A 23,744-nucleotide genomic window follows, 5' to 3' on the forward strand; every position below is an offset into this window, starting at 1 on the left:
CTACCGCCACCTGGTGGGACGGTGTCACCAGACAACGTGCAGGGTCAGGGATGCTTTATATCAGATTCCTCAGATGCGTTTCTTACCCGAAGGGGCTTACAATTTAGAATATTTGTTGATTAAAGTTGAGATACAACATGTTGTTTACATGACACAATTTCACCACAATATCCATTTAGCAGCTGCTTTTTTTTTGCTTTTCATTATTGATAAATTTGCTGATTATTAAAGAATGCCAACTATAATTTCCCAGAGTCGTCAGATGTTTTTTGTTTTTTGTTTTTTTGTCTGACCAACAGTCCAACAACGATATATGGCCAAAAAAAAGCATCGAATCTTCATATTTAAGATATTTGAACCAACAAAATAACAAAAATTACTATACATTTATCAAAACAGTGGCTGATTAATTTCCTCTTTTTTGACTCATTGATTAATCGACTAGTCGTTGCAGCTCTAGCTCTGGAGCTTTCAAACACATCACATGCGCTTCATGAGCACAAGGAGTTTGCCCGGTTGTCATGAAACTATAAATGTTCAATTCTCTGTCCCTCTGTCCACACTTGCTCATAATCTGAAAGATATTTAGCAGTTCTACCTGCATACCTATTTCAGTCCATAAATAATCTGGACTAAATGTGTAACTAAATCAAAGATGTAGTGAATGAACAACAACTTCCTCAGTTACTGTTCTTAATCCTGTTTTCTTGTATTCTGTAGGGTTACTGTATTTGAGCGTCCACTTCAAGAAGAGGTGAGTTTGAGCCTCATCGGTCACTCGTTACATTTACATTGAACTGTAATCTAACAAAATAAGATTCCTGTTATTCTAGTACAGCACCTCTGTTATATCCGCTGACTCTGAATCTGACTGAAACTACAGAATTCTTAGATTTCAGCCACCAATACCAAGCAGAATAGATGACAGCAGCGTGTAATGTAATCAAATCAAATCAGGAACGGAAGAGTTGATGTCATTATCAAGCAAAAATGCCAAAAGTTGAGTTTCAAACTTCTCAAATGTGAGGATTCGCTGCTTTTTTTCTCATATCATTGTAAACTGAATATTTTGGGGGTTTGGGACTGTTGGTCAGACAAAATAAGCAACTGAAAATGTAACACTGAGTCCTGGGAATTGTGATCACAATTCTTTATATATTTTTAATACTTCTGACATTTCAGAGGTAAAAATGTAGAAAAAATATCAATTGGATTGACTGGTAAGGAAAAAATAATGAGAAGCAAAATGTAAGAAATCAAACTTGTAGCGAGTGGGGAAAAAAGCCTGATGTTAGTGGGGATGAAGAAGTCAATCGTTAGTTTCAAGGAATCCTGAATTAATTATTATTTTCGCCCATGTGGAACCCAGTCCGGGGTATAGTTCAAGACAGCCTCTTGAAATAAAACCTCTGAATCCTATGATGGGAATAATATACCAATATTTCATCATCGCAATGTTTTATTCCACTGATGAGGAAATGAACTAATTTGAAAAAGAGAAACCATCCTGTTTCAGGTATCTTTTTCAATAACATGCAATTAGTGCACATACTGTGTTATTTCAAGTCTTTTTTAGGAACTGAAGATACAGATTACAGTCCATACGAATCCCCCCTACACCCGTTCCATATCATGGCCACATTTCTTTTCCTGTGTGAGTGAGAGAACCCTCCCCCCAGCCGCGGTGAGCATATTGCCATTGGCCGCTGTCCAGTGCCAAGCCGTGCTGATTGGCTGGCACACACTGTAATAGCTTACAATTGGCCCATTATCTGCTGCATGCCCCGCACCCCAACACCCCCCACACAGCTTTGGAACAAAGTGGAACAGTGGACACAGAGAGAGGAAGGTGATGCAAGGTTTGTGATGTATTTTTGGCCCCGTATCGAGTGCTTCCTGTGTGTAATTTGTGTGTAATTTGTGTGTAGTGTGTGTATGTGTTTGTGTGTGTGTGTGTGTGTTTGTGTGTATATGTGTATGTGTGTGTGTGTGTCTGTGTGTGTGTTCAAATGTGTGAATTTACGTGATAGTAGCGGCTGTGCTGCAGTTTGTTTCTACCCCGTGTTCAGGTTTGGAGGCGATAACTCTGTGCCAAGCCAAATAAGGGGGAAATGACTCTGTGTGTGTTTACTTACAGTATGAAGGCTTGCTTGTGTGTGAATTTATGAACATATGAATGTGTTTATTTTTGTTTGTGTGTGTACGGTGTGCGTAACAGGAGGCGTATTGTTTATTAATGAAGAACTTGGCAGAGGAATGGGTATCTCCGCCTCTTAAAAGATGGATTTCGCCCAGACCGGTTGCTGAATGCTGGTACAATTTATTGAATCTAGAAAGAAGCGATGGGTCTTTAATTCTCATGGACTTTGGCTCTTACCATCGATTTTCATCTCAAAGCATGATTTTATCCAAACGTCCAAGATCAAAAAGTTCTTTATAAATCCTTGCCGCGATGATTTTCTGTATCAGTCTCTTTAGAGTACTGATGCAGATTCTGCAGGCTTTGAAGTGAACCCCAGGTGGACAGGGCACTCCTGTTACGACCACCTTCATTAGCATACATCATCAAATAAAGATGTGAGGAGTTGTGAGCCAAAATCTGAAATTTAAACTGAACCATGGCTGCTCATTCGTTATTGGAAAACTTTGGCAACTGTACATTTAGACAGGAAAAAGTTTTCTTTTTTTTTAAGAGTTTTTGTTCCTCTCGACAAGAAGCTTTAAAAGTCACTCATTATGTAAGACAGGCCGATGCTTTCAAAAGTGGAGTTCATCTGAGATTCACACATCCAAGGTGCGCAAGATTAAACAAGCTTACACACCTCATTTAGAGCCAATTTGCAAGTACAGTAGAGCTGTGACGATCAGTACGAAAGAAAAGTAATCGGCAGCTATTTTGACGGTCGATTGTCATTTAAGTAAATGATAATCAAGCAAAAATGCCAAACATTGCTGCGTCTCAGATGTGAGGGTTTTCTGCTTTTCTTCGTCTTATGTGATGGGGAATTTCTCTCTTTGGGTTTCAGACTGTTGGGCAGACAAATCACATCTGAAGATGTCCCTTTGAAATTTAGAAGCTTGTGACAGGCATTTTTCACCATTTTCTGACATTTTATCGACCGAACCCCGAGAATCGAAAAACAGTCGTCAGGTTATTTGAAAATAAAATTAGTTGTTAATTGCAGCTGTTAAATAAACAATGGGAAAATATGTAATTATCTTGATGTAAAAAAAATTAAGAACACTTCACATACTGTAAACGAGACCCCCTGGAATATCACTGATATTGGATGTTTAAGTGTTTTTAAAAAAAGATTTCTCTTTTTCTCTGTTGGGATGAGACAGTGTCGATCTCTGCTGACCTTGATTTTTCCCATCTCGACCAGAGATTTACACTGCCAGCTCTCTAACTAAAAGCCAGCTTCTCTTACTTTGCGACCTTGTGCCATTACATTTTATTGAGGACATGAAGCAGTCAGTAAATTCTCAACATCTAACTTTTTATGTAATGATTCTTTCCCCGTTTTTTTTCCACACCCTCCTCTTATCCTTCGCCTCATTCTCGACCCTCTCCCTCCTACATTATACTGCTTTCTTGTGCTACCCCTTTTTTCTCGTTTTTCATCTACCCTTCCTCTCCCCCCTCACTATGCTTTTCCACCCACCTGCTCCTCCTTTCATCTCTCCCGCCGGTCCCACCTATTCTACCTCCTTCCTCCTCTACATGTGGGTTAGTTTCTCCAGTATCTGCTCTCTCCTCTGTTGTGGTGTCCACATTGTTCTGCAGCTCACTGTCAGTATGCATATATCCGAATTGTTGTCTGCGTATGTGTGTCTGCATCTGCACATTCGCATCTTGTGTGATTGGTACAGTTTGTAGCATGTTTGTAGTTACAGTTTGTGTTGTGTATTTGTGTGTGTGCATACATCCAAGTGTCTCATGCATCTTTTTGTGTGTGTGTGTGTGTGTGTGTGTGTGTGTGTGTTCATGCTTTGCCGCAGCTGCATGATTTTGTATGGTTTGTATCAGCATTGCGGCCTGTACCACAGTATGTCAGTGTGATTGTATATTTATCTCTCTGTGCACAAGCTTGTGTCCTTGTGCATTTGTAGGCATGTATCTTTGTAACTATGTGTCCAATGTGTGCGTGTGCGGGTGTGTCTGCGATAGCTCCGGGTCTAGCTGGCTGTCAGTCCTGATAAGGCCAGCGGTTGGGAGGCGTTAGTCGGGGCTGCTGCTCGCACGGCCTCCGCGTGGTGGATCTGCTGAGAAGGAGCTGAACCATTAGACACGCTGCAGTGACTACAGAGAGGGGGAGAAATCGGGCGGGATAGGAGACAGAAAGCAAGATGGGTAGATGGAAGAGCAGGAGGTAAAGAGAGAAAGGGGAGAGGGTGGGGAAAAAGCAGACAGAGCGGTGGTTTGGGAGAAAGGCAGATGGGGAGGGAGAGTGAAGAGAGACAGGGTGAGGAATGGAGAGGTAGAGGAGCTGCAGGAGAAGAAAAAGATAGAAAAAACAAAACAAAACAGTGGGTGTTGGGTGATAGGAGGAGGCGAGGAAAGGGTGTAACTGTTAATTTTCAAAAAATATACATGTGCATATCACTGCTTGGGTTACACACATTAAAGACTGAACAGTGCAATTAAATACCTCTCTGTCAACTTTTCTCATCCTTCACTTCTTCTCTCTTCCAAGTTTTATCCCATGAGCTGCATTAAATATTCCATCGATCACGACATGTTCCTCCCTTCTAAGGAGCATTTTCGTCTTTCTTCTCACTCCCCTCTATCTCTCTGTCTCCCCCTCTTTTTCTTTCCCCACGTGTAGCTAGAAAAATTCCGGATATCATCTCCCCGCACTGCCTTCTCCTGTTTCCGTCCTTATTTAGAAGCGCCGAATATGTTCCATGCTTCCTATATCTCCTGGGGAACATTTGCGTCTTGCGTGTGAGAGGTGGCTGGGGTTGAAGTTGCCATCGGCCTTGTCAACAAGATAAATGCGTCTCTAGCTTCTCTCGGTCGACTCCGGGGTTGTCAGTTTGAATTTGGTGTGAGAACCACAACTGGACTTGCACACCTCAACAAGGTCTTGGTATACATGCAACTGGCATTGATATGTTTAATGCTTTAAGACACGGACCTCATAGCAATACCTCCCATGTGTGGGATGATGACAAGTACTGTATGGTGTCATAGAGATATCTGTCAATTAGCAAATTAATCAGTTTAGTGACTGAAGTGGCATAATTTGTTGAGGTTACGCTATCATGGTTATTATGGCACAAGATTAGGCAGCTGAAACGTTTCTTCTAATAGCGAGCGGCTGATACTCTTGGTAATGTGGAGCAAAATTTGATGCATCGCCCCCTCACATAGCTTCTCAATCCCATAGCAAGCTATTAAAGTAGCCGCTGTGATTTGAACATGATTTATGCTCCGGTGCAACATCAGAAACAGATTTGATTGGACTCTCTGTAGCGTTGAGGTGAAGAAAGAGGGGGAAGGTGACATGTTTTTTTTAAGCCTGGATCCCAGGGACAGGCTCAAGTTTGTTAGGAGCAGCTGCCGCTTTCAGCTGCAGTTTTAAAGGTGACTTCATATCATGGGTTTCTGCCCATTCCCCGCTCCACTGCTGCAACAGGTACAGATTTGAAACTTCCCCCTTTTGCCACTGCTCAGCGCGGCTACGTGAACTGGGTGAATTGGGCACTTCACGGTTATATTAGTTTTTACTGTTAACTCCTTGTTTTGACCAAAGATTGAGTCATGTCTCCTCCCACCGTGACTCCTGCTTTTGGCATGGACATCACTGAATGAACAAACCTAGAGTCACGGGGATCAGCGGTGTCTGTGGTAGTAGTGGTATTCGCCTGCAGCAATCTAGGCGGCAGCCACAAAACATGCCAAATGCAACGTTGCTCGGACTCTTACACTACATGTACCCTTTCCTTTGATTATGCATAATTCCCATCAGAGCTCTCTGCTCTCGGGCTCAGTGCCTCCACGGTAAGAGTGAGGCAAGAGATGTTTATGAACCTAAGGGCTGGAGAGGAGACGCTCCAAAATTTGAGTTGGATTATTTTCCAAAGAGAAAAAAAAAAAAGGCCCAGAGCTGTGCTTTGTAAAAGGCTGCCAGAAATCCTGTGCATGACCCTGCTCCACTTTCATATTAAAGCAAAAAAACAAGGAGCACATTGCTCATTTTCAAACTAAATCAGTTTCATAATTCTGTGAAGAATGAAGCCAGTAGTGGATGACAGGAAAGATTTGGGGGGGGGGTTGTAATGTGACAAAGGTTATGAGTTATGAGTCAGCCTACTGATAGTGTTGAAAACAACAGTTTCCCTAACCCTCCGCCTCTTTTTGGATTTGAACAACTCGCCCACTAGCTGTCTGTGACATTTACCAATAGTGAGGATGTGATGTAACCATCATTGCTGTTAAACTAGGCTAGGCCCTGGCAGTTCGAGGGGCATCTGAGGCTGCTTATATCACTGTAGTTATCAAGTGGCTGTAAGTGCAGATGAGAGTGACTGTAACATCACCCCTGCTGGAACAGGAAAAGTCTCAGAAGGTAAACAGGCGTTTACCGGACCAAAGCGCAGAAATGGAAAGTTTAAGAGCGTACTGCAGCACGTGAGGAAAAAGTATCTGATTAAAACCACAATCTGATGCTAGCCACACTTATATGCACATCAACCGTACAATTATACAACCCTACATCAATACGCGAATATCTTATATTTTTATTGGAAGTAAGGATCAGAAAAATTCATCTGAGCTCTCAAACCACACAGATAAATTAGCACCTGTTGCAAAGTACAGAGACAAAATGACACTATAATACGCAAACTTAATTAATTTGACCTCTTTTAATGAGCCTGTGTGAAGGTGTGGTACAGCAAAAAAACAAAACTCTTATTGAATCATGGAATCATAGAGATGGAATATTTAGACTCCCGCCATCCTCAGGGTTTGGGAAATAGCCACGATACTGTGAACATGTTAAGAAATCAGCATAATATACTCTTTGAAAGCTGCCACATCTTTTACCAGATAAGACATATCAAGGACTCCACGCTGTTTGTCGCACCAATAATAACCAGCATATTCAACTACAGTTCTGTCCAGTTCTGTAACAATGATAATATTATTAAAGATTACATTTATCGCACACTTTTTATTGTTTTTATAATTACAAAGCGCTACAAAGAGTTGCATTTGAACAACAATCTTGAGTAATGTTCAGAAGCACATTTTACTCAAGTTACTTTTAAATCAGATGTGACGCCATTTACCCATCTAAATGGTAAAAAAAAAAAAATGTAATACAGCCATACTCATACTTGCCATGTGCCAAGTGTGTGAAAAGGAAGTACAAATACAGCTGATTCACGTTTATGAATCAGCTGTATTTGTACTTCATTATGTAGATTATTTATGGCTTTTTTTAAAGTACAATCTATTATTTCGTACTGTCTAAGTGGGTTTTAATGGTCATTAGAAATTGAAATAACTTCTTTATTTGCAAGTTTGAATGCTCTGAAAGAAGGCCTACACACTTGGATCTCAGATTGGAATTTTTTACGAGAGCAAAAGTAAACTTAATATATATAGTTAATATTAAAAGAGCCAAACCAGTAACTAAGTTCAGTCTTTGAAACTCTTTTGCAGGGTTTGTCATTATTTATTAAAATCACACACTGATTATATTGTCACGAAAAGTTCGTGCTTATTCAAATTTCGTTTTATGATCATTGTAACTGTTATGCAGATATTAGATGGAACAAGTTTTTTCTCACCTGCTACAGCCGTGTTATTGCATAAGTCTTCTTTCTTTTCTTCTTTTTTCCTCCCTTTCGTCTTTCAGGAAACAAAAGATGAATTTTGGCCGGTGTTAGCTCCTCCCCATTCCTGCTCTCTCACTCTCACACTCTCGAACACACACACAAGTACATACTCTCTCTTCCCCTCCTGCTCCCCTTAATGCAGCAGTGCTTGCATTTGGCGTGTGTGCATGTTCTATTTTTTTTTTTCTCCCCCTTTTTTTTTTTTTTTTTTTTTTTTTTTTGGGTGACTGAGACAGAGGGAGAGATGGAAAAACAGAGAGATTTTGCTGTGATAGAAAGTGAGAAAGGGAGGGGAGGGAGGTAGCTAGAGACGGCAGGGAGGGAGGGAGGGAAGGAAGGAGGGCGGGAGGGGTAAGACAGATAGAGAGAGCGGGCAAGCGTAGGGGACGGAAGGGAGGGGAGAGAGAGCGAGAGAGAAAAGAGGGGGAGCACATGTGTATGCTTGTCACTAAGGGGCTGGGAGAAGGACTAAGGGAAGCGAGGTAGCTGGCCACAACCGCCATATGCTGACTGGATTCCTGTTCATGTCTGCTGTGTGAAGGCTGTAGGTTTCTGTTGTGTGCTGGCCGGCTGGGGAACGCACCATGGGAAGCTCACATCTCCTCAACAAAGGCATGCCTCTAGGTAAACAACTAGCACTCTGCTTTTATGTGGGGAACTGTGTGTGGGTTTGTGTGCGTGCGTGCGCGTGTCTGTGTGTGTCTGCATGTGCGTGTGCCAATATTTGTGAACTCAGTGTACATTATTCTGCCTTCCTCCTCCCCTCCCCCTTCTCTCTCTTCCTCTCCCTTTTCTGTCTCCTCCTCCTCCTTCTTCTCTTCTTAATTCTCTCACTCTATTATCTTTTTTTAATCGCTCAGCCTCTCACTCACCAAACAAGAATGGTTAGCCTTTTCTCTATAGCGCTGTGTGTGTGTGTGTGTGTGTGTGTGTGTGTGTGTGTGTGTGTGTGTGTGAAGAGGAAAATCTCTGCTATTGAAGGCTGCTTGAACACCTCCATTTGTGGCGACAGAAATAGATCTCTCTCTCCTTCGAGGGCTAGCAAGGACATGACACATATTTCCCTTTCATTGTGCTTCTTTTTACGGAGAGCGGTTGCCTTCACTGAAGCGCACACAAACCCACACACACACACGCACAAATCACAGGCATGCACGCGCACACATACTCACACATGTATAGGGAACTCAGCTGACAAAAATATTGAAGTGTACGCATGCACGCACACGGCTAGATTCACACACAGGTGACAGATGCACTTTCTGAAAAGGTCTCGAAAAGACTATTCTAGAAAATGGGACCAAGGTAGGGCTGCTAAGGAATAAGACGGGGGTGTCGGTTGGGGTGGGGTGGGGTGTAGCAGGATGAGGAGGCTTGAGCATAATTGATCATCCACCCTAAAGCAGAATCATCGTATCTGTGGTCGCCTGAATCTGGATTTCTGAAGCAGTTTCTCCCTAAAGAAAACAGAGATTGTAATCTGTGATGTCATCAACAGGCTGCGGGCTGTGTCTCTTGACGACATCAAATATTGAAGTTGCAGCTCTGACCCCCCCCCCCCTTTTTTTTTCTTCTTCTTTTGGGAGAGATCTTCTCCATATCTGGCCCAACTATGCCCCAACAGTCCCAGAGTCCAAGGTCACAGGAATAATGACTGTGATTTACGGCTCAGGGAGGTTTGCCCTTTTGAGATGCTCAAGCACAAATCACCGGCAGTCAATAATTGTGACGCTGATCTGATCGTGGGATCTGTTTTGGCACACAGTGGGGATTGGTGAACCTTTAGGGCCCGTCTGTCATCCCTGGTGATAGATGATAGATGTTTTGATTCATGTTTCGAAAGGCAGGGGTTTTCTGAACTGCGAATCGTGTCTGATCTGATTTATAAAGAACTCGATCGGCCACACACACGTCAGTCACTTCCTACATCCCGTGTGAAGTCAGATTTTCTGGATAAGAGACTGAAGTGTAATCTTATTGTTGAATTGGCTACTTTGACAGGTGCATTTGATTTTACTGAATGATTTTTACAAGCTGTTTAAAAGATGAGGAATAACAGCTCAGGCAGTTTCCCACAAGAAGGTTAGGTCGCCTTATTATGTCCAAGGATAACATCAAGGAAAAGGGCTCACGTTGTGTCACTTGGGTTGTGCTTTTGATTACTATTAGATTAAAAGTCTTGAAACAAACCTGCGCAGCGACATGAAAAGAAAAAACTTGTTTTAATGGATTAACTGTTAAAAAATAAAACTTTTCATATGCTTCACAAATCCAAAACACTACAGACCAGTTTTGGGAATGTTAGACATTCCAGTTTTAATACATTTGCATCTACTGAGGTAGATGCAAATGTATACCATACTGAATTATTATATTGCCTAATTGCTTTCACATTTTAAATTGAACTAAAACACCATCACAGATGAGCATTTTGAGTTGAGAATTTGATTAAAACAACCCGACAAGTCGAAAAAACTAGACACCCATGCAGGTATAATTGACAGCACTTAGAAGTCTATAAAGCCTTAAGTGCTCAGCGAAGAGACTGTATTTAGCCACAGCCGTTGAAAGGCTATGTCTATTATGTCTAATGCATATAAGAAAATGCCTGAGCTAAAAAGGGAAGCAAGGCTGGGCATTTCAAGACATGACATATGCAGTGAAGGTTAGCCAATATCATACTTGCTAGTTACATTTAACTACATGGAAGCAGCTTGTACAGTTTATTAAGAGATGCTGTTCAAGAAGGGAAATGTAACCGAGAGACATGACAGGCTAGACAGGTGGCGAAATAACAGTGCCATCAGGTGCAGGAAAAATAACAGGCCTGAAATGTAACCGAGCCCTTAATGAAAAGCAGCCACTCCTCAGAAACATGTATCGTTGTTATTCATTTCTACGTCAGCGGGGTCAGGTGAGTCTGTTTAGAGTAAGACCTGCGGCTGAGACAGCTCACTGGGCTGGTAGCCATGTAGCGGGAACTCAGACACAGCAGCCTGCACACTGGCACGGTTCTGCCACTGGTGCCATCACACGCACATTTACATTCATTGTCTGCACTAGAAGGCTTGTACTGCAATATTGATTAGGGGGCAAATGCCCAGCAACTTCGGTCGTCTCACTGTTTAAAATGGGTTCCCTTGATTTTTTTTCATCAAAGATCTGAAAAAGTGGAAATGTGGTCGGCTAAATGAGCATAGAGGTCTGCTACTGATGGACTCTAGATCTACTGTGGTCATTATAATTGAGTATAAAATAAATCTAGGCATACTAAATACTCTCCGCTAGATATTATGAGGCAGTAACAATAATTAACAGGCATATACTGACTAGCGGAGCAACTCTAATAATCAGGAAATCTGTGAAATGAAGCAATTTTTAATTTTGCCGAGACCCCCTGTGGGTCCCTGGACACCAGTTTGGGAACCCTTAATCTAAATACAATAAATGTCTCATAGCCTTAATTATCCATTAATGGGGCACATTAACTCCAGAGTATCCAGATTGACCCCAATCCAATTGAAATTTCAAAGTGATTGTGACTTTCTTCCGCATATTAACAGTTAATCCAATATAACAAGCCGACACCCGTACAATAATCCAGTCACGGCCTGCATTTAAATGTAGTATTTCCTGTAGTGCAAGTATTGTACAAGGCAGTAGTTAACCTTTTTGGTTCGTGGCAGCTTACAAATCAGCATTGTCCATTGATGACAACCCTCACACTGGATATTTACGGTGGTGAAGAGCTATTTTCCTCTTTTCAGGTTGTTATATTTACTTTATTCTCAGAGGCCTACGGGTTGAAAATAATTTATTATCTCGCATTTTAAAAAAACTGCTATAAAATGTAATGAAATAAATATATTATTAATGGAAAAATGGGTTTTCTGACCCCAAATTAATATGCAATGATCGAAATTCTTTCTCTGGTCTCCGCTTCCGTGCAGGGGTGTGTGCGGGGCTGCTGTAGTGGCTAACTGCTGTATAGCTTTATTGATCTATTGATCGAAACCTAGGCAGTAGTTACTGTAAAGCTGAAATTTGTGCTCTCAAACCATAACTGATTTCCATGCTCCTTCTATCTGTACATAAAAGCAAGTATAACTGCTATAGAATTGAGAGATGAGTAAGTAAGCACAGGTTGTCAGCCCTGCTCTGAAACTAAGATTTGCATCTTCAAACTATGACTATGAATTGGTTGCCACAACTAGGCGGCTGCTAAACGTTGTATCTCCCTTGTCGGTTTTGCTGCTGGTGTCTAAGTAATGGGGAAAAAAAGCTGACAAACCTGAACTGGCTTGCTGATACAGTACTTGCAAATTAAGACCTTGTATTTCTTTGTGTGTGTGTGTGTGTGTGTGTGTGTGTGTGTGTGTGTGTGTGTGTGTGTGTGTGTGTGTGTGTGTTTGTGTACGAGTCAGTGTGTGTGAGAGAGGGAGAAACAGAAGACCTGCAGAGGGATAATTTGTATGTGTAAGCACTTGTATGTATCATATATCACTTGTGTAAGAGTTATGTCAACCGGCATGGATTGTTGTGCTGAGTATGCACCTGTATTTCTGTATATGTGGGTGAGGCAGGATGTGAGTGTTTGTGTGTGCCTGTGGGTGTGTATGTGTGCGAAGCAGAGAGGACTGGTGGTGAGGGATACGTATGTCTGTCTTCTTGACTTCCCTCCCCAGGAACTCAAGTGTGCCTAGGAAGAGATAGAAGACAAAAAAACAAAGAAAAAAAAAGACTGCAGACACGTCAGGCTGCCTGGACACTTCACATTCAGCCGTTTTTTTAAGCAGACAAACGCAGTGAGGATATAAAAAGTGCCTTTTCTCATTCTTAGAGAGATGGACGGGACAGGAGAAAAAAAGGAAATGGCAGGGGCGATAAAGAAAGCCCGGGGAAATGCGACTGAAATGAGAGATCGAGATCTGAAAATGAGGCAACATGAGATGAAGGGATGGTGAGATCGAGACTGAGGGGGTGAAAGACAGGTATAGGGGCTTTTTAACCACATCATGTTGCTGCATGCCACAGGAGCCGGTAACATTATAAATCAACCGTGCCGTGGCTCGATGGTTGGTTCCTTTAGTTGCAGGCGGCTGACTGATCACAGGTGCCGACAGCAACGCTCTCTTCTCTCTCTCGCACAGTGCAAAATACAAACACTGTAGCCGAAATGTAAATTTGTCATCTTGCCAGGGTTCATTTTCAGTTCAGTCGGAAAGGGACTGAAAAGAGAATTAATTCAGGAAGTCTGACCTTAATTCAGAACTGAAAAACCAAAAAAAAAAAAAAAAAACATTTAACAGCACAGCTGCTAGCTGGGTGGGAATCTCTGGCAGTAACTGAAAATGTTTTCGTAAAGGGGTGTGTTTGTGAACTGCAGTTTGAAAAGACTGAAATGAAGGACAATGGACGCTTGTTTTTATCCTAATATAGGCCTATGAGCTATGGCTGTGAAATTCAGAGGTGTTCATGGGCGTTATATTCAACACGACAAACGATATACGTAGAGCTGCAACTATTATTTGCACGATTGATTAATCATCTAAATTGTTTTCTCAATTTGGTGAGAAATCATTTGGTCTATAAAAAGTCAGAGAATAGAAGAAAAATAATAGTAAAAACAGACTACAATTTCCTAGAGTCTAAGATGACGTCTTCAGATATCTTGTTTTGTCCAACCAACAGTCCAAAGGTATTCCGAGTACAATGATATAAAACGGAGAAACAAAAATTCTCACATTTTAGAAGCTGAAACTAGCAAATGCTTGACATTTTTGCTGGACAACTGACTTAAACAATATACCGATTATAAAGACTGTTGCAGATTAATTTCCTTTGCATTGACTAATGGATCTGTCATTTTAGCTCTATTTTCATCACTAATTAATCAGCTGAATGTTTTCCTGATTAGTCAAAAAATATTTTTATGTAGAGAATGGCTGCAAATAAATGAAAAATGTCGCTCAAAAAGTGCAAGGTGATGTCTTCATTAAAAAGGACATACAAAACAACTAATTATAAAATGAGTTGCAGACCGTCAGCTCATTGGTGAAATGACTTATCATTTCAGCTTTCAGATTTACGTACCAAGCATGTTTTATAGTTTGTTACAACAAACCCACAGATGCTCGGAAAATGAAATCCCCTTGTTATGAGTGTGTGGTGACACACTGCTGTTTTCATTCTTTCGCGTCAGTCAGAACCAGAGACTTAAAGCTGGTTTTTGGCAGCTCACTATCTATCGAGGCTGGCAGACTTCCCGGTGACCCGCACATTTAAAACAAATGAAAATCGGTGATCTTTGACACTGTCTCTGTTGACCGACAGTCTGAAAACATTGTCTCCTTCCTCAGCGACAAAAAAACAGCTGTTCTCGTTAGCTGGTCAGTGACAGCTGGATACGGGCAGGCTGCAGGGCTTTCCCACTGGCTCTCATGCTGCAGTCCCAGCAGTCACTGGCAGACGCTTTTTCCATCTCTAAATGTCAGTCAAACGGCGTCAGGCGTCATTTTGGTGTGATTGCAGATTTTTCCACGACACAATTTTCATATCGGGGGACGTCACTTGGTGTGCCAGGCCCTTAAGCATGAACTGTGCAGGCACAGACGTTACCCTGCAGATTGTTCCTTGTTTTTATAAAACAATTATCACCAACAAAACTTTCTTTTCTTCCAATTCTGCTATTGGCTTTGGTCGCAGACCACTACTACCGCATTGCTGCGTTGCCTCAAAATGTTTACCAAATACAGTAGTGAATCTGAATCAAAGCATAGTTGCAGAGAAACCCTGGGTAGATGGCAGGACCAGAGCTGGAGCTGTGGCCCTGTTGGCTGTGCACAGTCCTGTATGCACTGTGAAAGCTCCCAGCGGTCACCCAACCCCGGGGCTATGGGGGGTAGAGAGAGAGAGAGAGAGAGAGAGAGAGTGTGTGTGTGTGTGTGTGTACTGGAGTATTGAATATAATGAGAAAGGGTGAGTAGAGATGGGAGAGATGGATGAGCTTTAGAGTTTAGGAATTGAGCAGAGGGAGCTGAAAGTCTGGGCAATTATTTAATATAATGAAGAATTTAATGACTGTTTAATGTGACAGGAAAGTGAGAAAATGCATTAAATAAAAGAGACCAGGAGATAACGGCCATTTGAGTTTGTACTATTTAGGAATTCAAAAAGAGCGGTTTAATATTTACAATGCCGAGCTTAGGTTACTGTGAGCGGGAGAGACAGAGAGAGAGAGAGACGGAGAGAGTAGACAGGTGTTTTATCATATAGTACAATACTACTCAGCAGTCAGTGGTGCTGGTCCTTCCAAGGTCATGCTTGGTGCTGGAATGAGAGCTATTTCCTCCCTCACTCTGACCAAGTGTGAGCTGGAGAAATGTCTGGAATCTCTGCAACTTTCCAAAAAACGCCACTGCGCTGCACAACTGGCTAGACTGACCAGATGTCAGGATTTTGTTCAAGTGAACACCATGTTTAATGTTGGTTAAATACACACCCCATCTCCCGAATCCCACTCTGTTCCTAAGTCTTTCAGCTCAAATTAAATCTTCTAAAAGATGAGCCTATAGGCCAAAAAACTGGACAGTGCAGCACCTACAGGCCAGTGTGCTACTTATAATTACATCTGAGTTACAATGGGGGCTGTGTTAAAGCCTCACAGTACTTTTTGTTCTCGTTGAATTCCAATTTCTCAGCTATGCACCATTGACTTTGTATTGATGTGTAAGTGCAATGGCCTCTAGGCAAATCCTATTACGGAAAGCTAATGTTTTACCAGGCCACATAAGGCATTTTGAGCAGGATTTGAGTTTCACCTTATTGGTCTTACTGTGCTGTGGGGCTGCTTCATTAGATCAGGTTTCATGCTGTAATCTGACGAGGGAGATAAGAAGACAACAAAGAAATCGAGTGATGGATTCTATCTTTGCGGCAGTGCCGGTTTTTGAGTGTTGAAAAATGAGACAAGTTGTCAGCACTACAACATGTTGTAAGGAAGATCAGGGCGGAAACCAGGATTTCAGACATTTAGCTGACACTGTAAAGCTGGAACTGTAGGTGCCAAAAGCAGCGTCAAATTCCTGATGCTAATTGTGCGCACTAATTCCACGGTTACAGTGACATGGCTCTGTGTATACTTCCGCAATGCATTCCTGCTACGTGACACGTGCAGGAGAAAGTATATGCCTGCTAGTTTAAAAACATCTCACTACTATGTTGTTGTTGTTGTTTTTTTTTCAAATTAGCCTGGAGGTACTCTAAAAGTAGTTTATACAGTACATTACCTCAAATCTGAAGGATTGTTTCACAATATAACACAGACTGAATACAGACGCATGGTCTCTGTTCTCTAAATACAGATTCTAAATGCACTGCAGCACAGTGGAGCATGAACCAGAAATGCAAGTAATCACTGTATACATTATTGCCCCATGCACACACACTGGCTCAGTCAACAACCAGAGAAACCCACTGAGAGGCTGTAGGGAAAAAAAACAAAAAACATCACCACAGTTTCAAGACTAAGCAGTATGTTTTTAGACAAGTATTTGCTTTCTGCAACAGTATTTCATATGAGACAGAGGAAGATCATCCATCTGCATTTGCCCAGGGAAGTTTATTGCATGTTTTTTTTTCAGTACCTCCCCAGCTTCTTATTCATATTATTCATACAGTTACACCTGTTCACAGTCCTCACCTTTGGGTCACTGAGCCGTTTCATTGGAGCAAATGGGAGGGGAAAAAACAAAAAAACAAGACAAAAAAACAGAGACTAGTAACCGGCCACTAGTAACCGGCCAAATGCAGATGTTGTGGTATCATGTCAGCGCATTTCCTGCACAGAAACAATGACTTTTAAAAGCTGACAGGTTATTAAAACATTTCTGCTAAACGTCAGGTTTAGCTGTTACTCCAAATGAAAGATGCAGTGGCGTCTCTCCCAACGTGCAACAGTTACACTAGAAGAAATCAACCAATTGCAGAAGAAGCCAATATAGCCATGCCTCCGACAACAGGAGCTTGTATTAGTGATGCAATCACGAGATATGTTGCATTTCCAAAAACGTTTTGGGGAGTTTAATAAACCAGGAAATCCCTTTGTATTTGTATCATTCTAACGGCTAAATCTAACATGTTCACACCTCTTTTCTCGAGCGTGTCAATAGGCATCCGGGGAAACGTGAACTCATTAACTGAAGTAGAAATATAAAGTAGATGAAGCACGATGAAGTACAAGAAAAATAAAAAGTCAATTAAAATGCTTCATTACAAAAACACAACTGGAAAGCCCTAAAAATCTGAGATTAATGATAAATACTGGTAGTGTAAGTATGATTCCAGCGGGGACTTTTCCTTTGATTTATTTTGTTTATGGGCTATTTAATGATAGCTCTTGAGGGAAAAGTGTTGCTCAGTATCACTGCCGAAATTTTCCAAACTAATTTGTGGGATCAGAGCTGCCAAACATCTGTCCACAAGTCTGATTCTCAGTGATACTTGGCATTCAAAATATTGTAGAGACCGTAGAATGCTGATTTTGAAATGCCTGGTTTTCAAGGATTCGGCTACTTTCTCATGATGATAGCCCATGCAGCTGGAAAACCGGCTGCATCTGGAGGTCTGGGTTGCAAAAAAAGTTTTAGGAGGAATACTTTGAGAGAAATGACAGAGGCAGCTGCTTATTTTAGATGTCAGCCTGTACATCTCAGCTGGGAAAGAGTCAGGAATGATTGATGGGTAGAGTCAGCATCAGCAGAAACAGGCATAACTCTGCCCCCGTTCGTCTGCAGCGTTTTAGAGGGCTGTCAAAACTTTACATGTCAAAGAGACCCAATTACACACACACCGTCTCAGATTTTCCTCTGAATCTACATCTGTCCGTCCGCCAGTATGTCTGTCAGTCATCTGAAATGATTAACCCTTCAGCTGCCCGTAAGGAGAGACACACCATAGAACCAGGAAGAGGGAACAGTAAAGGAAAACTAAGGAATGCAGCTCCCCCTCGACCACTGTTCTAGTTAAAGTTGAACAAAGGTCCACTAGTGGGGTCGTCTGGTGCATCTGCCTTGTTAAATGCTACTTATCCTGCTGTGAGGCCGGGCAGCACTCTCAGGGTAACGGCGTTGATCTGAAGAGATGATTTGATAAAACATCCAGTGGAAAGGTTGCAGGGGGGCTCACTCTTGCTCAGTTATCGACAGAGTTCAGTTTCTGGCTGTCTCCCACGACAGACCTCACCCCCTCATATGAACTACTGCACCTCCTTACCCGGCTGTCCACTGACTTTTATTATTTTCAGTGACATTTTGAAGGTCTTTGTTTAGGTTTTTGTGAAACATCCCATTTTGGTTGCGTATTTGTAAATTAACACCCAATTGCAACCACTATGTGCTTTGTAATTGAGTAATTGAGACATAATCTAGAGCTTCAGGCTGCCTGCTCAGTTGTTTTCTGGCCGAGGCTGCCCCATTTTTTCTGAGTAAGTTGCTCCCAAGAGTCGCTCTCAGTGGTCCACGGGGGCAAGCGCTTACATTCACCTCGCATATACAACAGCTCAATTAAAATGATGTGCACAGGATGAAATACAAAAGGATACTCCTAATTACCGTGATGTTTTCTACCTCCTGATTTTTAATTCGAAAGGGATGTTCTGAACGTCTGAGGGCATTTTTTTCCAAGGGCAATTATCACTTCTCTCTCAGGTCTGTGCTATTTTCTACAACCCTTGCGACAGAGCCTACCTCATCCATCTTCCCAATTACCGGCCGTTTCAAAGAGTCAGCAAACTTAATTAAAAGTCAGCAATAATTAATCTGAAACAATAACATTTTTAAAAGCAATAAGGAGAAAAACAGCTGTGAAACGTGACCTCTGTCAACAGGAATTAGCTCTGCAGCAGATAGACAGCTGCTCCAGGAACTGTTTTTTTTATCGCTTCCACGCTTAGTGTCACAGTTGTCATAGCAACTGCATCTGTGTGTGTGTGTGTGTGTGTTGTGGGGGGGGGGGGGGGGGGCATTATGGGATGCAGATGAAGCATGACCTCATCTGTGCCCAGGAGTAACTGCATATCTTCAGTTTAAGATTTCATAAGTGAGAAAAAACTGATATGTTTAAGACATACAAGGTCTAATAATATACAGCAAGGGGGTGAAAAGGACCTTCTTTCCAATAAAAGAGTCCTAATTTCTTTGGAGGTGATTGCAGCTGTGTAGGTGTTTCATCACAACAATAAAATATTATGCTAATTAATTGCATTTCTAGACATTTAATGACTATTTTCTTCATTACCACTTTTATTCTGCCCATCTGACACCTTTCTTTCTTTTGTTGTGTGTTTGTGTGTGTGTGTGTGTAGGTATCAGGCCACCCATAATGAACGGGCCCATGCACCCTCGCCCCCTGGTGGCGCTGCTGGATGGGCGTGACTGCACTGTGGAGATGCCCATCCTGAAAGACGTAGCAACCGTGGCCTTCTGTGATGCTCAGTCCACACAGGAGATCCACGAGAAGGTAACCACACTAAACTAGATAATGTACACACACTCTGTAGGATCCTATGTCGACCTGGGAATTTTAATGTTCCCACTGGACGTAAAATGATCCAGTGGAAACTTTAATTCATTGTCTGCAGCTGTTCTGTGTTCACCTGCCTCTGTGACCTTGCTCTTATCCGTACCCTAGTGACCATAACATCCTCCCTGCACTCAGACACGGGCCCTCATGCTCACCAAGCGCCTGTCCTGACAAACCTCAAGCCACACGTCAGACCTCTATTTATCCATTTTAATGTCACACTCTTACTGCTAATTTATTCAACATCTAGTATGTAGAAAAGTAACCATACGATGCTTAAATGAACAATCCACAGGTTTTCATGTAAACTGATACAAATACATTACACACATACGAATTTATCCATCATGTAAAATCCACACACCTCTCAGGTATATTTTAGGACAGCATGGACACCATAAACAGTTATGGTGGTTGTGCTCCTCCAGTCAAGCTCCATTTCAGTCAACAAATTTAGATTTTTTCCGGGCTTCAGTGACCGTAAGAGAAACGACACCCAGCAGAAAATTCTATTTCCGGCTTCAAAACATCTTGTGAGAAATCTGTGAGGCAACAGATGCTGCCATCCATGTTTTTCTACGTTGCTGCCTTGTTGATTGACAAGTGATTTCTGATTTGTTCACATCACATTGTTCCGACCGTCTTTAAGACCAGTGGGTCCGAAACGGCAGTCGGCCTACACGGCCCACAGCTCTGACTCAGAGTAGTTTCCGCAAACAGTGGCCAAGTGGCTGTTAAGCCACCATTGCTGGTAGCTACATCTAAATAAAATACATTTTTAACACCCATACATTATATTTAGCTAATTTAGAAGGAAAATATGCTGTTTTCTTTTATCTAACTTCACTATTGAACTTCTCAGAAAGCATACACAACACATAATACATAAAGTAGATAATTTAGGCAATTTCGATAATGCGACTACAAGGATACCAGTGGGGATAACCATTCTGGTTTTCCTGGTCTTTCCATTCTCACTACATTGCATGAATGCAGCATTAGCACTTGAGATACCAGAAAAGGAGGATCTGAAGTTGTCGTAGCCATATTGGCTGTGCATTTAGGATGCTTTGTAGTTAAAAGTAAACTAAAGCTTTATAGTTGCAAAAGGATAAAAAAGAACGGACGTAAAAACAAAGAACACGAGAGGCTAAAGAAAGACAATGAGTGAAGAGGCATTACGAAGAGCACAGAGAGCGCAGCCACTGGCACTATGGATTGTAAATGGGTTTGTGTGTCTGGCAGGGTTACGTCTCTTTCTGGGTGTCTGCCAGGCACACTCTCTCTGTGAGCGCGCTCAGTAGGCCACAGCGTGGGAGAAACAGATGGCTCTCCCTCGCTCACTATCTGTCTCACGCTCGCTCTCTCTCTCTCTCTCCCTGGCTCTCCAGTAAGCAGCCACCTCATTGTGTAATTAAAAGGGCTTCTTTATTGTAATTGAACCACATGTCATTTTCACCCTCTCCCACACACACGAAGAGGAGGGCTGGCAACATCAGAAAAAAGATTGTCAGATTAATTGAGAATCAATTAAAAGGTGACAGCTGACGCTGTGCTGGTTTTCACACGGAGCCATACACCGATCGGACACAACGTTAAAACCAGTTACTGGTTGTGATGTTGTGGCTGAGCGCTGTATATTCCTCTTCTATATGAAAAATATGGAATCATTTGCTTTTTGAGTCATAATATTTCATTTTCAAGTAAGACAATAAGCCGTCGTCCTGATTAGAAGCCGCCAAGAATCCCGTGAGAACGTGAATTCCGCTGATATTAGTCAGTTTCAATAGATATGGAGACACCTTATCTCATTTCCTGTGCTTATAAAAACTTAGTTTCCATGGTAATATTCAGGAAATGCCGTTATTCCACGCAGGCAGGAGTATTTAAAAACAGGATATGAGGATGATGCAAAAAGCACCTCCAGAAAAAGCCTTCATCGAGATTCTTTATGGAAACAGTGAAATGTGGCTGCTTTCCACAAAGAGACGCTCGACTTTTGCTAACTCCTAAACAAACACATAAAAACTTGGCCTTTAGTCTTGCTCCGTACAGTATGTAGTGTACATGTTCAGATGAAGCACTGCCCTGTTGTTCTGCAAATGGACACACTTCCATGCATGCATGGGTGTGTACAGACGGGGGCTTAAGTACGGCTGTACAGATTTTGACATTTCACATTAATACCGACATAACAGATATTTCTATCCCTCTATCATTTCACTAACCCTGTGTGTTGTGTGCGTGTCCAGGTGCTGAACGAAGCCGTAGGAGCTCTGATGTACCACACCATCACTCTGATGAGAGAAGACCTGGAGAAGTTCAAAGCGCTGCGTATCATCGTCCGCATCGGCAGCGGCTACGACAACATTGACATCAAATCTGCCGGGGAACTGGGTGAGGACACACACACGCACAGACGCACACACAAAAGAAGAGGGGCTGTATACTGGCAACACCCTGCTGCACTTTGCTGCTAACTTGTTCCCCTGTTAAAACCAAATTCATCACTCGCAAAGATTTTCTCCGTTGTAGCGATAATTGTAAGGAAAACAGTAGAAATCTAACCTTCACGTCACGAAGTCATCCACCAGGAATGCGCGCTTCCATGTACAGAATTTGACAGTTTGCCGCATTGTCTCGCTGCAAAAGCTGAGCCAAGTTTAACTCTGCTGCTGAACGACCCTGGTGTTTGTTTCACCAGCATTGATAGCAGTTACTTTATAAGGGTTTTTTATTGTGTCCTATTGATTCAAAAGTTAAAGAACTAGATTAACCAAATACAGATTTTGTAGTTAATAATCAGAACTATTTTAGGTGAGAAATTATCTTCTGTACAGTCATTTAAAAAAAAAAAATTTAGACATTTAATTGTTATGAATGATTGCCCCGCTTCCTATGTAAACGGAAAGCAGTTGCCGGTAGTTCACAACAAAAGGTTGTTTTTTTTCATAATTTTTTTTCCTAAATCATAAATTAAATTGTAATATTTAACACATTATTTTCAGTTACTTAATTACCAATATTACTTATACTCTAACTTTTTAAATAGTAATAGCTTCAGAGTAATATAATTTATCATAAGTGTTACAGGCATTATAAATTAAGAAACAAAATGAAAGGTTTAATGTCTATATTGCTCAGTCAGTCTCTTCCTAAAACTCCCTTTTATCGGATGGCCTTTTCTTTCATTGTAACTGTGTCTACATTCCTTTTTTGGTCTTATTCCTATTCCTCTTTGCATCTCTTTCTATGCCACTATTTTACTGTTAAATCTGTGGGGTACTTGTAACTTCTTGTCATCTTATTAATTTAGCATTTTTACAGTTTACTCTGTTTTACTGTTAGGCACTAACTCTGTTTAGAAAAGTGTTATATAGAGGAATTATTATTATTATTCTGCAAAAACATTTTCATTTCTCGCTTCCAATGGGTGCCGTAATATTTGACGAGTGAACTCATTAAGAATTTTTTAAAAGCCCATCTCTCTCCTGCAACAGCCGAAGCTTTGCTAACGTCACATATCTTCTTCCAAGAAGAGGCTCTGCATCTTTGAAAGTTGCCAGCGGTGTTTGTAGAGAAAACCTGCTGACATCGCACCTTCGGCCTGCACTTCTCCACAAAAATAGCTCGCGCCAAACTTCCTCTCTTTCCTCGGATGGCCCAAAAAAGCCATTACTAATCCTCATCTGCTCTCTGGTCCAACAGGCATTGCTGTATGTAATATGCCAGCAGCTTCAGTGGAGGAGACGGCGGACTCCACTCTGTGTCACATCCTCACCTTGTACCGACGCACCACCTGGCTTCACCAGGTTTGTAGCCTCGTGTGGCTGGTAAAAGGGAATGAAATGAACTGGATTGACATGAACTAATTTTAACTGTACTGGTTAGAGGTGTACGTTTGGTCATCACAATTTTAGTTTCGACAGTTACTAATAATTGTCTACTGACAAATCAGCAAAATTGAAACATTTCGTTTCCTTTAGAATGTTGCTGTATTTGAAAGACGTTGATGTAAGATGTAGAAGGTACAGTAAAATGATTTGTTCCTCAAATCAGTTATAATAAGCTGTAATTATTATTTAGACATATTTTAATCATGATCATAATATCTAAGAGGATTTAGACTCTGGTCATTAAGTGCAAGGTCCTGACATTATGCAATATACCTGGGTCACGTTAAACTACCATGTCTTTGTTGTCTGTGTCATTTTTGCATGTAATAATCAATTGATATTCACGGCAGGCTCTCCGGGAGGGCACGCGGGTTCAGAGCGTGGAGCAGATCCGAGAGGTGGCGTCGGGAGCGGCAA

The 23,744-nt window shown here is 41.7% G+C and overlaps 1 protein-coding gene across 5 annotated transcripts in view; it reads left to right on the top strand.

Moving 5' to 3' along the window:
• Positions 1-23,744, top strand: part of LOC120785277 (C-terminal binding protein 1) — a 35,190-nt gene that overhangs the window by 1,041 nt on the left and 10,405 nt on the right. For 2 of the 5 annotated variants that reach the window (XM_040119856.1, XM_040119860.1), the window contains exons 1-5: positions 8,279-8,475; positions 19,214-19,368; positions 21,684-21,828; positions 23,140-23,243; positions 23,678-23,744. The exon at positions 23,678-23,744 is cut by the window's right edge and continues 36 nt beyond it. In XM_040119856.1, the coding sequence (XP_039975790.1) occupies positions 8,436-8,475; positions 19,214-19,368; positions 21,684-21,828; positions 23,140-23,243; positions 23,678-23,744 (511 nt within the window). In that variant the 5' untranslated portion in view covers positions 8,279-8,435. Of the gene's footprint in view, positions 1-720; positions 755-1,787; positions 1,860-8,278; positions 8,476-19,213; positions 19,369-21,683; positions 21,829-23,139; positions 23,244-23,677 lie in introns of those variants that run through there. The other 3 variants (XM_040119858.1, XM_040119857.1, XM_040119859.1) reach the window with 3 other exon arrangements.

The sequence above is a fragment of the Xiphias gladius genome, chromosome 23 (assembly GCF_016859285.1).
Source record: "Xiphias gladius isolate SHS-SW01 ecotype Sanya breed wild chromosome 23, ASM1685928v1, whole genome shotgun sequence".
Lineage (NCBI taxonomy): Eukaryota > Metazoa > Chordata > Actinopteri > Istiophoriformes > Xiphiidae > Xiphias > Xiphias gladius.